The sequence below is a fragment of the Trichogramma pretiosum genome, unplaced genomic scaffold (genome assembly GCF_000599845.2).
Source record: "Trichogramma pretiosum strain Unisexual culture from Peru unplaced genomic scaffold, Tpre_2.0 scaffold15, whole genome shotgun sequence".
In the NCBI taxonomy this organism is placed as follows: Eukaryota; Metazoa; Arthropoda; class Insecta; order Hymenoptera; family Trichogrammatidae; genus Trichogramma; species Trichogramma pretiosum.
Window position 1 is genome coordinate 2,264,381 of NW_019641686.1, and position 13,236 is coordinate 2,277,616.

Below are 13,236 nucleotides of genomic sequence, written 5' to 3' on the forward strand. Positions count from 1 at the left end.
TCATAACTAATTTATTCTCAAAAGCTCTCGAGTCCAGTCAAAGTGTTTGACGTTAAGTTGGTACTTTCGCATTGCGCTTTTCATTTTTCAATATTAATATATTACTACACTTGAATTCTGCGAGGCCAATCAAGGGAAAAAATACCATAAAAGACATCTTTGGAAAATATCAAAATTTCCGCTACGTCCATCCACTGAGCGAATAGCGAGACAAGGGAAGATACTATAAGTAGTACTATCCAAGAGATATCCTAGCCAAGCTGGCGCAACAGCTGTCGCGACGGCCGTCGCCGTTGCCATTGCCGCGTAGTCGTCACCAGAGAGGGAGAGAGAGAGAGAGAGAGAGAGAGAGAGAGAGAGAGAGAGAGAGAGAATGAGAGAGAGAGAGGGTGAAGGGAGGGATTTTTTACCTCGTGTCACGTGGGCGGTGTAAAATTCAGCTTCGAATTTATATCGAACGGGAGAGAGAAATTACGTTTCGCCGCTACGCTAGAGCACGCGCTGAATTCCTCTAGTTGAATACATATATACGAGGCAATGGAGCTCTTGTAAAAACAAACCTTTGTCGTCATTTTTTCCCCGGTGAAAAGATTTAATAAAGCTCGAACGAACGAGTGAACGAAGTTGGCGAGCAAAAAAACGAAGCAGAAACGCCGTACGATCGTAGTTGGTAGAAAGCTCGAACTAGGCGAGTTTTTGCCTCGTCAAAGTAACTTCATCGACCCGCACAAGCTCCGTACGCGCGTTTGCAGCGAAACTTTTCCAAGTTTTCTCACGTGCTCGGACAATCGTTGAAGGCTTTGTCCTTGTACGGGACACGGGCTGGACATTTCACTCCGGAAAACGTCGTACTCACATATATATGTGGAAAAAGTACTCGGTCGCGATGGCTGGCCACGTAGTCCTCGATGATGTATTTTCTTATTATATACTACCGCGCGGATTTTTCTATATACTTCCGCTTCTGAAAAACTGAAAAGGAAGGCCGAAGAAAGCAAAGAAGCACACAAAAAAGTTTTGTTGTGCTAGCTGAATCAATTGCCGGCGTGTCTTATACTGTGTTTTGTGCGATTGCGCGTGTGCTGCCTCGAGAAACAATTTTCATTTTTTTCCTCTTACTCTCCAAGACGCGCGAGATACCCTGTAAAATAACCTCTGGATCATGCTTATGTAGGTATACTTTGTTTTTTCATTTTTCACGGCATTCTTTTGTTTTGTTTCTTTTGCTTTTATTACACAAGATACATTTAAAAATTATTCTCAAAGCTTGGATGTGCATGTTGAAAAATATTACGTTGCAGTGAGTACAAAAAAGTACGAATTTTTCAGTCGTAATGCAACGCGAATGCAACAAAAAAATTTATTTTTCTAAAAAAAGTGCGGTATACAAAGCTCGCGTTCGAGAAAATTTAATATTGAATATGCAAACAAGTACAGAAAGTAAATAAATCACTAGGACTTGCATTAGCAGCATTGTATCGAGAAAATATCATGGAAAAATGTGAAAAAAAATTTACGAGGGCAAAGAGCACTAGCTGCAAGTAATTGCTCGGAGGCGCATGCAATCGAGCATAAAGGATTCTGTTTTTATCACAAACAATCTATTTTCTTTCGAATAATGCAATAAATAGGCCGTATTGTTGATAGCAGTTTTTGTACGTAATAATTTTTGCGTTTCGAGCACATGCTGAAATTTTATCAACTGACATCGTTGATATTTCAGTGTGCACGTTTGTCACGAAATTCGTGATGTACGTATACTTATAAAAGTGAAGCACTTGGACTATTCGCGGAAATTTAAGATACAGTAGCTGTACCTCAAAATTCCAAGTGTTTCGGCAAATTATAAACGTTAAAGTCGACTCTATGTGTTTTGTAAAATGATGCATTAAATTCTGATAATCTTAGAACGGCACCAAATTTGGATAAAGATATGCCGATTAAAATACCAAGAAAATCTCTAGTAAAGCTGAGCTTTCTTCCTTCAAGCATCAATTTTATATTTTGCAGGATTTAATCAAATCTGTCAGCATAATCGGAGTGCTCGGCCGACGTCGCTGCTGCTGTTCCTGTCACGTACCTATACGCTTCACTATCTTGTGAAAGATATAAAATTCGAGGCAATTAATTAAACTTGATCGGCTCTCGATTTACATCTCGAAGCTAAAAGATATCTTTACTTACTACTTATTCGCGTAACTCGCTGGCGTGCGCGAGAGCAGTGATTGGACGTCCTTTGGGTGACCTATTAATCAATTTCTCCGATGATCATTTTCGTTGATTACAACCTCGACTGGTGCTGCATCAAGTACTTATAATTCGTGAACGTGACCCATTGTTGCGCATGAAACAAAATGAACTTCAGACAGGAGCCCAGCAGTGCAGAGGCTGCGGCTCAGAGACCGCATCGATAATTATAATTAATTTGAATATCGTGCGAGTGCGAGTTTACGTAAAATTGGTACTTGTGATTTATTCGAATGTACACTTACTCGTGCAAGGTAACACACCTGCGCAAATCCCTGTATCAATGTTTACAACCCCAAAGTATCGACTTTATGCGGAGATAATACAGAGGGAAATACATTTTTGTCGCTTTGAATTATGTTACTTGCATAATTTTCTCCTACCATAACACTTTGTTATCGCCGAAAAAGCTTGAGCTCAGGATCTTTGTATGCAAAAAAAGTGAAAAAAGGCAGCAGCAGCGAGAGAGAATAGCCGCACTCGCCGACGCCACAGGCCGCGTTGTGTGTAAACATGGAAATAACTCACGCTAACCGCGCGGCATCGCGAACGCATAAAACACCGAGGAAAAACGACGGCATCGGCAGCGCGTGTCTACGATATACGTGTGCTCGTGTATGTAAAATTCATCGACGGATATCCAGCTCACGACTGCGGAAACTTTTGCCTCGGCTCGAGCGCGCGAAAACTGCCGTATCTCGTGTGCGGCAGCTATACGCATACGAGCGCATATTAATCGAGTATTCGGTGAAATGCGCGCTCCACATGTACATGTATCACTACATGTTTCTCGTATACTTTAGAGGTACGCTCGTCACGACACGCGCGACGCAGTCGCGATAACCCAAAATAACGTATTACTCACAATAACGATACGTTACGACGCCTGCGATGCGTGGGGGTGTGTGTGTGACTGACGGGGCCACGTAATTCAGTCGGCCAAGCGTCAAAATCAGTTAGCCGACATTCAATCGGGAAAAGTGCCCGTCCGCAGTTGTGGCCGGACCACATTAGTTTGCCTCGCATCTTGGCCACGCGAAACCCAGATGAATTTGACCATTCGCAACTCCGAGCCTTTCTGCGCTTACGTCGCTGTTGCAGCACTTCCCCCACAAGTGTCGCGCATGATTCTCAATTTGTTTTCCGACTATACGAGCAGAAAATAGTGCCAATGCTTTTCCAGCTCATATATACGCGTGCGATGCTAGCTTCCGGTCAAAACTTTACAACTGCGCATGTACAGCGCACATTCATACAAGCACACACTGAAATGTGAGCCCGCAGCAGCAGCAGCTAGCGAATAGTTGGTATAATCAAACTTTGCTAGCTGAGCTGCATCTAGTGCGCTGATGGATAGATCCTTATTGCTCAAGTAATACATGTATATAGTACTTTGTATGTACCTGAGCTTAGCTCTCGTACATCATGATTAAGTTAATTTGCTGTACGCGGAGCAAATTTTAAAGGCAGGATCATATCAACTTGGCGCGTGGGTATGTACGAACGCACTAATATGTAAGCGGTAATAGTATCATTCCTGCTGTTTGTATGCAGCCTGTATATAGTAGACTATTTATATCGACGCAGCGAATTCGTAGGCTTTCTTGAAAAAATGAACAACTAATTATACGGTAATTTTGCATGTTCTTATTAAAATTTGACTACAAATGTAACTACGAATAACTTTGAGGATGAGACAAACCCTAAAGATTAATCCGCTTAATTTTAAAGAATTGTCAAGTAAAAGGAACATTCTTCAAAAAAATATATGTCTACAGGTCAGAACAAGTTAGCGTATTCAAATTAATTTTAACTACTTGGGGTTAGTTTGAAAGCATAACAAATCATTAATTACATTGTCAACGAAAAAATATCTAATGTAGTAAGAATGAATTTTACGTTGAATAACTCGGCAAGATTTTTCTGAACTTTGTTTTTCACGGAACAAATGCTGAAAGCAGGGAATTTTCTAGCAAACGTTTTTCCCTCGCCGCATAACCTAAGGGACACTTTATTGTGTCACTCAGCGATGCGACGGCATACTTGAACTATTTCGCAATTTAGCTTGACAACAGACAAACATAGACACGAGCTCGAGCGTGGGCTTGCATTTCTCGCGCGGGAACTTCTTAGCTGTCAAAGAAGCGAGCTTTCATCGTTGGCTGTTATATGCGGCTCGCGCGCATACCATCGCCAGGGGGGACATTAGAACGAGTCACACGCATCGCGCGAGTCCTGACGCCTATGCATACACTTGTGCCCGCACATACGACCGAGGACGGTCACTCACGCATGCAAATGAATCCGATGAATAATTCAGCAGAAATGTATACATACACAAGGCTCGAGAAAGAGGAGGAATAAAAATATATATCAGGCGTGAGGCGCGCGGGTGGCCGGGCGGCGACTAAAAACGCGAGCTCGCTTTGAGAGCCGTTCACATGCATACATCCAACAATTGGATCCAATTGAATTTCTAGCTTTTCGGCTGGTGCGCAAGTGCCGGGCGTGGGAAAAAACACATGCATATATATTCGCATCCGTACCACGAGTACTCTACACGGCTGTATGGGCTACTTTCCGCGCTTTCGTATTGCTAGGAATACTCTTTGCGATGGAATTTAAATAAATTTTTTCCTTTACGCTTTTTACAGAAAAAAGAATTTGCTCTAGTCGTGAATGCTTAAACAGAAGCTGCGAAAATTAATCTATTTTATCGTCGCTCTTGAATTTCCCGCTTTATTCTTGATGGAAAAATAATCTAAATTTCGACGCGCCATAACTATAGATATACAGCGTTATAAATTCATGCGACTGTGCAAAACATGCGGGAGATTTGTCAAACACAGCCGAAGGCAGTTTGATGACTTCGTTCTATTCGCCTCTCTCTCTTTCCTTCGTGCGCTGCGTGCACTGCGCACGAGAGCACATAATAACACGATAATTAAATTCTCGTTGTGTTTATACTAGAACGGCAATGGAGCTCTCGACGAGAGGAGAATAATTTGTCCATGCCGGGGATATAATACGTATATGCACTACGGTGTGTATACATTGATATATACGTTATACACAGACGCACAGATCTAAGGCGATGACGATGGCATTCCGGAAACTTGTTTCGAGTTTGAGCTCGGCTCAGTATTGCACGCGCAGTTCGTATGCAGTTCTGACTCTATACTCTCTCTCACTCCGTTGTTCTCATCATAGATTGCATTTGCTCTTGAGCTTTGCTGCTTTGTGCGTGCGAATATTGTGAAATGTGTGAGCGGCATCAACGCAGAAGAATAATCAATTTTTCGTTTTCGCGATGAAACGAGACTCGAAGGTAAGCGATATCAATGACAAAACGGCAAAATTGTAATTCGTACTTTATGTAAGCTCACGTAGTCACGAGAGAGAAACATTGAAATTGTATGCTTCTGCAATCAGCTTGGATATTAATTTTAGTTTTTCATTTGCTTCAAACCGTTCTTACGCGCATCCTATATATATAAATTAAATCCAAGTGAGTGCTATAGGTGATTGTCGCTTTGATGATGATGAAAAGTACACAAGCGCGAATAGACTTGAACGAGCACAGGCAAAAAAAAGGTAAAAACAAAACGAGCGCGGTGAGAAAATTATCAAATTTGATAAAAGCTCGCGAGTAAACATTAATGTTTTACGATAGATCGTAAAATACAGCGACCGAGCTAACCGTTCTTGCAAACGTCGACAATATTACCAAGTAGTCATATAAAGTATAGCGTGTCACATGCGGCTAAAATTGTCAATTTCCGACGTGAACTGCATAAACTTCCAGTGAGACCCGAGGAAAGAAAAAAACCTTGGATTCACGCGCACTTCGATCGTAAAATCCTATGATGTCTTGAAAGGCTCAATAGAAAAAAATGAAATTGCTTCGCGCAGGGGGAGAGAAGGGAGAGAGAGAGAGAGAGAGCGAAAACGAGAGCGAGAGAAAGGTAGTTCGGTTGACGGAAAATCCCAAAAAATAAAGTATCAGTTTGAGCGTGAAGACCGGTGCTACGTGTCAAGAGTCTAAGGCATATCGTAAATGGCGCATGTGCAGAATGATGATAAGATCGTTGCATAGTATGTGCTGTAGCTCATAATTATACTTTTTTATTTTAATATATTTTTTTTTTTACGTAACCTAATCATGCCATTAAAACACAAATCCACAGATTTAAATGAAAAAAGAATTACTTTTAAAAAAAATTTCAGCTCAATTTATTACGCAGTTATCGACTGTAAAAAAATTATTGAAAATCCCTCAGTAATATCTTCCAGCTCGAATGTAAATTATGCCACCTAAATGTATCTCCAATGAGCTTTTACTTTGTCTGCGATAGCCTCCGCGACTGCCATCGTCGGAACATTCAGATGCGCTGTAGGCACTACGGGCATAATTGAAGCGTCGGCCACCCTCAAATTCTGTATTCCTTTGACCTGCACGCAGTCGAAAAAATAACGAAAACATAGTCAATTTGCTTTGATACGCATTAAATTGAGAAAAACTCACCAGTCCTCGAGAATCTACTACGGCCTCGTCGTCATCGTCTCTTCCCATTCTACAGGTACCACTGAAGTGCCATAGCGTAATCGTGTAAGTTCGCAGGGCGCACTCCCAATACTTGTCCGAGTCGTATTGATGCCTCTCGCAACCCGGGACTATCTTGTCGTATAATTTCGTACCGTACTTTTGCATAGCTTGGGTCTTGCTAACTTCGATCGCCACTCTGATACCTTTGACCGAAACTCGGACGTCGTCGGGATCAGTCAGATAGTTCGTTATGATTTTAGGGGTATCCTTTGGATCAGTGCTTCTCAACAATATTTCCCCTCGACTCTTGGGCTTCATCAACATGGGCCATATGAGCCAACCGGGCTCGTACGTGTTCGGCTTGAAATACCTGACCCAGTGCTTCTCCTGGAATTTGAAGGGTATGTGCAGCAGAGGGTGGGTTGCCACGTGGACACCACCGAACATGAACTCGATGTTGGGGCGTTCGTTGTCGGCGTTCAAATCGTCGGTATTGATATAACCCAGGCCTTCGATGCCGGACAACACCGTACCCGGTCCAGTTCTGTTCTCAAAGTATTCGGGAAAAGCTTCGTCTCTCGTTACTTGCAGAGCACTGCGAATGTCCAAACTGACCGTATCGTTTACCAAAAATGTCAGTCCACCGTAAGCTATGTGATCCATCAAATTTTTGCCCACCCGAGCGTCCTTCAACACCGGTATTCTATGGCTTTTCAAATGCTCAGCTGGTCCAATACCAGACAGCATCAAGAGTTTCGGGGTGCCTATTGCACCGGCGCAGAGAATCACCTCCTTTCTGGCGATCACCTTGAGCGTCGTGGTTGGCGTGCCCAAATCGTGCTTCGTCAACTCGACTCCGTAAGCCCGCTTGGTCGATGGATCGATCAGAATCTTGTTCACGTGACTATGCATACTTAGCTTCAGATTCGGCCGGGCTCGCGCCGAATGCAAATAGGCCCGATTGGAGCTCAGTCGCTCGCCGTTGACTTGGTTGGTTTGCACGTAGGAGAAACCCGTTTGCTTGCGGCCGTTATAATCGAGCGGTGGAAAGCCCATCTCGTGTCCGGCTTCGACAAAAGCGTCGACGAGTGGCGTGCGATGCTGCACGTTGCAAATGTTTACCGGGCCGTCAAAGTTGTGTAGCTGATCTTCATATTCCGTCAAATTCACTTCGAATTTCTCTAATTTCTTAAAGTACTTTAACATATTGTCGTAGGCCCAGCTGTCGTCTCCAGTTATTTCTGCCCACTCATCGTAATCATATCTGTTACCTAAATTTTAAATTAATAATAGTAATAATTTTAATTTTCTTGTCAAAGGATCTTCTAAAAATTAAAAAATCACCCCTGGTAGCGATCATCCAGTTGACCGAGCTCGAGCCACCCATAACTTGACCCACAGGCATTCTACACTGTCGATTTTTAAATCCCAAGCAGTAAGTGCGCGACGGTTCGCTATAATAATTCCAATGCCAAAATGGATTGTACATGAGAAATATGGCCAAAGCTGGAATATCCATGACGAGCTGCTCGTGGCCACCGCGCTCGATTAGCAAGACGCTGGCGTTCTGTTCTTCGCTGAGCCTGGCTGCTATGACGGCGCCCGAAGCTCCCGCACCAACGACCACGAAGTCGTACTCCTCCTGATCCTCGGGGGTTGAATCGACGACCTCTTGCTTGGCGTCCTCGATGAAGTCCTCCGTGAACATTTCCGCGCTCTCGATCAAACGAATGAAATTTGGTGCATCTTTTTTGAGATCGCCGAGTACGAGATTTGTCGATAACAGCACGGAGCTGAGAAAAAGGAAGCAGTACCTCGCCATAGCGGAGATGCTGCGCGACTGCTTTACAGAGATAAGATGTAGCCAAGGCTATTTAAGTGTGCCTCCGCATGAAATATTCCCAAACGCGTGCTTGAGCATTTAACGCGAGGATGATTATTGATCAAATTATCGTTTAGGCACGTACACGAGACAACGCTTATTGTTATTCAGACATCTACTTGTGCTTTGTGTCTGCTTGAATATATAATTGAAGATAAAAATAATCACTTTGAAAAGAGTTCTTTTATTAAGAAACTTCGTCGAAATGAAGTTTTCATTCGAGTTCGTCAATTAATTCGCAACACGTGAAAATCATGAGTTCTAAAACAGGTGTTCCATTCATATTTTCCTAATTAAAATCAGTGTTGAAACTTTCTCTCGCCTTGATAAAACTTACATATTTCGACGAGTAGCTTCTTGCGTGACTACTTTGTTTCACAAAAGTAGTTTGACGTTCGACTTCGTTTCCTCCAGGACGCGATGCTTAAATTGAGAAATTTACCAAGGCACACACCCGACCTAGATTGTGAAAAATCAAGGCAACACTTGTTGAATTATTTTTTATATGTGTTCTTTGCTCTTGAGGCGTGAGCTCCTGGATAAGACGAAGTTTCGTCACGATCGATAAAGCAATTAAATGTTTTGATAGAATGAAGTTGTTTCTTCCATTTCACAGATCTTTTCTCCGAGTTTTTTCATAGACTTTTGTGTGGTTCATAAACTTCAGAACTTTGAATGGTATATAATAGCTTCAACCATTTTTTTTAATTTCAAACTTTTAAAATGTAATAATAGACAGAGCAAATGTCATTTGAAAGTTTATTTTCGAAACGTTACATTTTAACTTTTTATGAACGTTGAAAATTCTCTCATATTTTTTTACTCATCTAATTATAATGCTATTTTTTCGAAAAATATTTTCAAAATCAACTGCAATTAATACAAACATATTTTATTTTATGAACACTTAAATTTTAATTATTATATTTGATTATATTTTTGTTTGCAGGATTTTTTATTCGGTTACTACTCCACACTATATTTTTGTAAGTACTAAATTTAGAATTACCATACTTACTTTAACAAAAATATCTCCCAAAACTTTATGATATGTACGAAGATGAAATATCGTCTTCTAGTCAATTGGAGTATTTTCTTGAATAAGAAACGTCATAGCGTATTTATATTTCTTATCTTCATGAACAATGACTTTTTATTGCTCACGAAATAGCTTCTAGTATGATTAAGTATTTTCTCAAGCTATTAATCTACGGTTTTGTTAAAATTAATTCTATATGCCCTTACAATTATTCTTTGTACAAGTGTAAAAATGACATCATCATAAATCATTCTACTTTAAATGTGCTAAAGAAAGTTTCATGTGTGTATTTCATCGAAAAAACTTCTAATAAAATTTGAATCTTGACTGAAAATTATTATTTAAACGATTAAAAGTTTTCTCTTTTAGACATTCTCCAATTCGTTTGTACATGTGATGCGTTTTTCACCGCCTCCCTTAAAGCTTTTCAACGCCTAGGAAATCAATAATCAAACAAAAGGAATATCAGTATGTCCTTATAATTTTGAAGAGGCCAATATTTTGAGTTTGTTTAGAAATTCGAGTACTCGTTTGCTATACAACAGGTGTTGATCAAAGTCCATATCTTAGAACAATCCAAGATGTACGAATACGGTTTACCCTTATCGTACATGTACATTCGTGCTTGTTCAGCCGTAAAGGGCTACGCTGCAGCATCTGAAGTAGGAATACAGAGGTATTCATATTCTCGGTTCGATGAACTGTGTCAGCGCGGCATGCGCAAAGTTCAAGGTGGCAAATGAGGTATTAATCGAAAGGATGCGCGAATTAAGTCAAGTACTACTTTATTTTATTTTGTTTGATTCGGAGGCCACGAAGACTCACTTCGTTTGTGCATATATACTTATGTTGTTTGGAAAGTGAGAAGTACGCTGGCGAGAGCAAATGCGAATAGAGATGCATTTTCACACACGAGTTCACTTCAATTAGTTGCAAAATCACAGTGAGGAATTTCAGAGTTGACGCTCAGATTGATTTTTTTTAATTGGCATATATCCAGTTACGTAACTGATTAAAAAAAAAAAGAATCAACTGTTGAAAATTATTTTGTTACATCTTAAAAAATGGGTTGAGTCAACGAATGAATATTTGATATAGTGAGTGTAGTCTTAACAGCTATTCATCAACAAAACGCTTTACGGGCATAGAATTATGCATCCGTAACGGCAAACCTAAACGATTATACATTTAGGTCGCTTATAAGCACCATTCATTTGGGCAAAATTGCCCTCGATCCTATGATGGACCATATTGACTCCCTAGACATATGTCGAATTAATTAAAGCCACCGAGGTGGTTGATGTCGAGAGATGCTTATATAAATCTAAGCAAATCCGATCAGCGCGAACACAAAGGATGAGCCCGCAGAGAGCTTTGAGGTGGGCGAAAGTCAGACAGCCAGTCATGTACATGTTTTACAATGCAATGCGTGCGCGAGTTGTTACGAGGTTCACCGCAGTAACGTCTTGCTTGAATTTGAATCAGTCCAAGTTGGGAATCATGAAAATCGCCTTTATGCGGCGAACTCGAACTCTAATATTATTTGAGAAACGAATAGAATTGATGTGTAAATTTTCAAGTATATTTCGTAATGAAGGTCAAATAAATAACTGAACGAATTTGAATTAATTGAGGCGAATTTTCTTGTCCAAGAAAAACGACATCGTTACGGTAACTCGTCACATCATTGTTTCAACGAAAAATTAAAAGTGTACTTTATTACATTAACAAGAGCTTTAAAAAGCAAAAATAATAACCGACTTGATCAGAAGTTGAAAACTATCTGACTCAATTTTTTCTTGTTGCGAAGAAAGTCATTCAACGCATCATTGCCATAGCAACCGTAATTATTTTTTTGTAAATTAAAGTTGAGCCTATTCGAATGGACAAAAGTCTGCTTCAATACCTCGCTACGTACTTTTGTCTCGTTCGACGAACCAGCTGTCACCCTCAAAATTCATCATTTTTGTACGTTCATACATAGATCCTATTTTCTCAAGGTTTAATGCATTTAAATATTTTCATAAAATATAACAATAACTCAATGCTAAAATTACTTTTTTCTTTCACAAATTCCAATAAAGAGTTTACTTTTTTCATATAAATGAAAAACATGAAAATTAAGGATTACTATTAAAATTTTTGGTTTCTGATGTTAAAAAATGTTTTTATAGGTCCTTTATAAAAAATATATGTCTGTAGTTCCTATTATTATTAAAATTCATCCAGGATTCATATATAAGCGGAAAAGAATTTTATTTCAAAACTTTTGAGACCTAAAGGACAAATTGAAAAAATCATACATTGAAAATCATGCGATCAATGACTTAGAAATCACAAGTCAATATATATGGATGAATTTTAGTAGTAAGAGGAACTAGAGACATATTTCTTGTTGTAAAAGGACCTATAAAAACATATTTTGACATCAGAAACAAAAAATTTTAATATTAATCCTTAATTTTCATGCTTTTCATTTATAGGCATAAACACAGGCGTGTACCTCTTTTTTAAATATTTCGAATAAAAAGAATAAAATAAAAGATATCGCAGGAGCCGAGTGAAAAACTGTTGGATAGTGTCTTTTTGCAGATCTGGGCAAAAGATGGGTGCTGAAATCGAACATTTTCAGCTCAGAGTAGATCCCTGAAGGCTTTTTTGCGATATTTTCTTTTTGCGCTAGTAAATTATCTTTTAAAAGGGTAAACAGACTTTGTTACATGAGCCATTACAATGAAATTTGCTGAATCAAGAAATACAAGCTACGATACCAGGGGTCTGCTATTTAAAGCTGAAGAATGACGAATAATACAAGCATGAAGCATATATAAAGCTTTTTTTCTCCCACACAAAGAGTTCAGGAATCTACTCCGAGCTAGAAATTTTCGATTTCAGCACCCATCTTTTGCCCACATCTGCAAAAAGACACTATCTAACAGTTTTTCACTTGGTTCCTGCGATATCTTTTATTTTATTCTTTTTATTCGAAATATTTAAAAAAGGTGTACACCCTAATAAACACTGGTGTGTCCCTTAATGGAAAATAACGCTTCGCTCAATTCAAACCAAAAGGTTTTATTAATTTTAACAAACATTGACCGTTTCAATAATCATACAAGATTTTTCACTTCTATCTTGATGAATCGAGTGGCGTTTCCTGATCTATCTTTCGTTTCGGTTTGTGAAATCGAAGATACAATTCAATAATCGCTTCATCAGGATGCTATTGCTTCAGGCAATTTTGCCAATCTCTTTTTGCCTTGGGCTGAGTTGTCTCATACTGCAGAAGCATTAATGCCTAAGACATTACAATATATCACAGCCACGTCGAAAACTTTCGATACTTGAAGCAAAAATCTCAAACACGTCTGACCGTATAATAGTGTGTTTCACTGAAAAATGATAATATCTTTGTCTTTCTTTCAGAAAAGTTTACTCAAATATGCGTGGCGCTTTTAATAGAACAATCACATGTTGTCAGTAGGTTGTTCATTAAAATTACAAGTGGCGAGTATGTTACGC

The 13,236-nt window shown here is 39.6% G+C and overlaps 2 protein-coding genes across 3 annotated transcripts in view; one reads left to right on the forward strand and one right to left on the reverse strand.

Annotated features, from left to right (window-relative positions):
* Nucleotides 1–13,236, forward strand: part of LOC106657406 (protein-tyrosine sulfotransferase) — a 44,490-nt gene that overhangs the window by 18,618 nt on the left and 12,636 nt on the right. For both annotated transcript variants that reach the window (XM_023461207.1, XM_023461208.1), the window contains exon 3: nucleotides 9,625–9,661. The gene's annotated coding sequence lies outside the window, so the exon portion shown is untranslated. The remainder of the gene's footprint in view (nucleotides 1–9,624; nucleotides 9,662–13,236) is intronic.
* LOC106657405 (glucose dehydrogenase [FAD, quinone]-like) lies at nucleotides 6,393–8,659 on the reverse strand. Its single transcript, XM_014378931.2, has 3 exons — nucleotides 8,138–8,659; nucleotides 6,773–8,064; nucleotides 6,393–6,699 (listed from the first exon to the last, which is right to left on the reverse strand). Exons 1-3 carry the CDS (start codon nucleotides 8,613–8,615, stop codon nucleotides 6,562–6,564), a joined length of 1,908 nt encoding a protein of 635 aa, XP_014234417.1. The 5' UTR covers nucleotides 8,616–8,659; the 3' UTR covers nucleotides 6,393–6,561.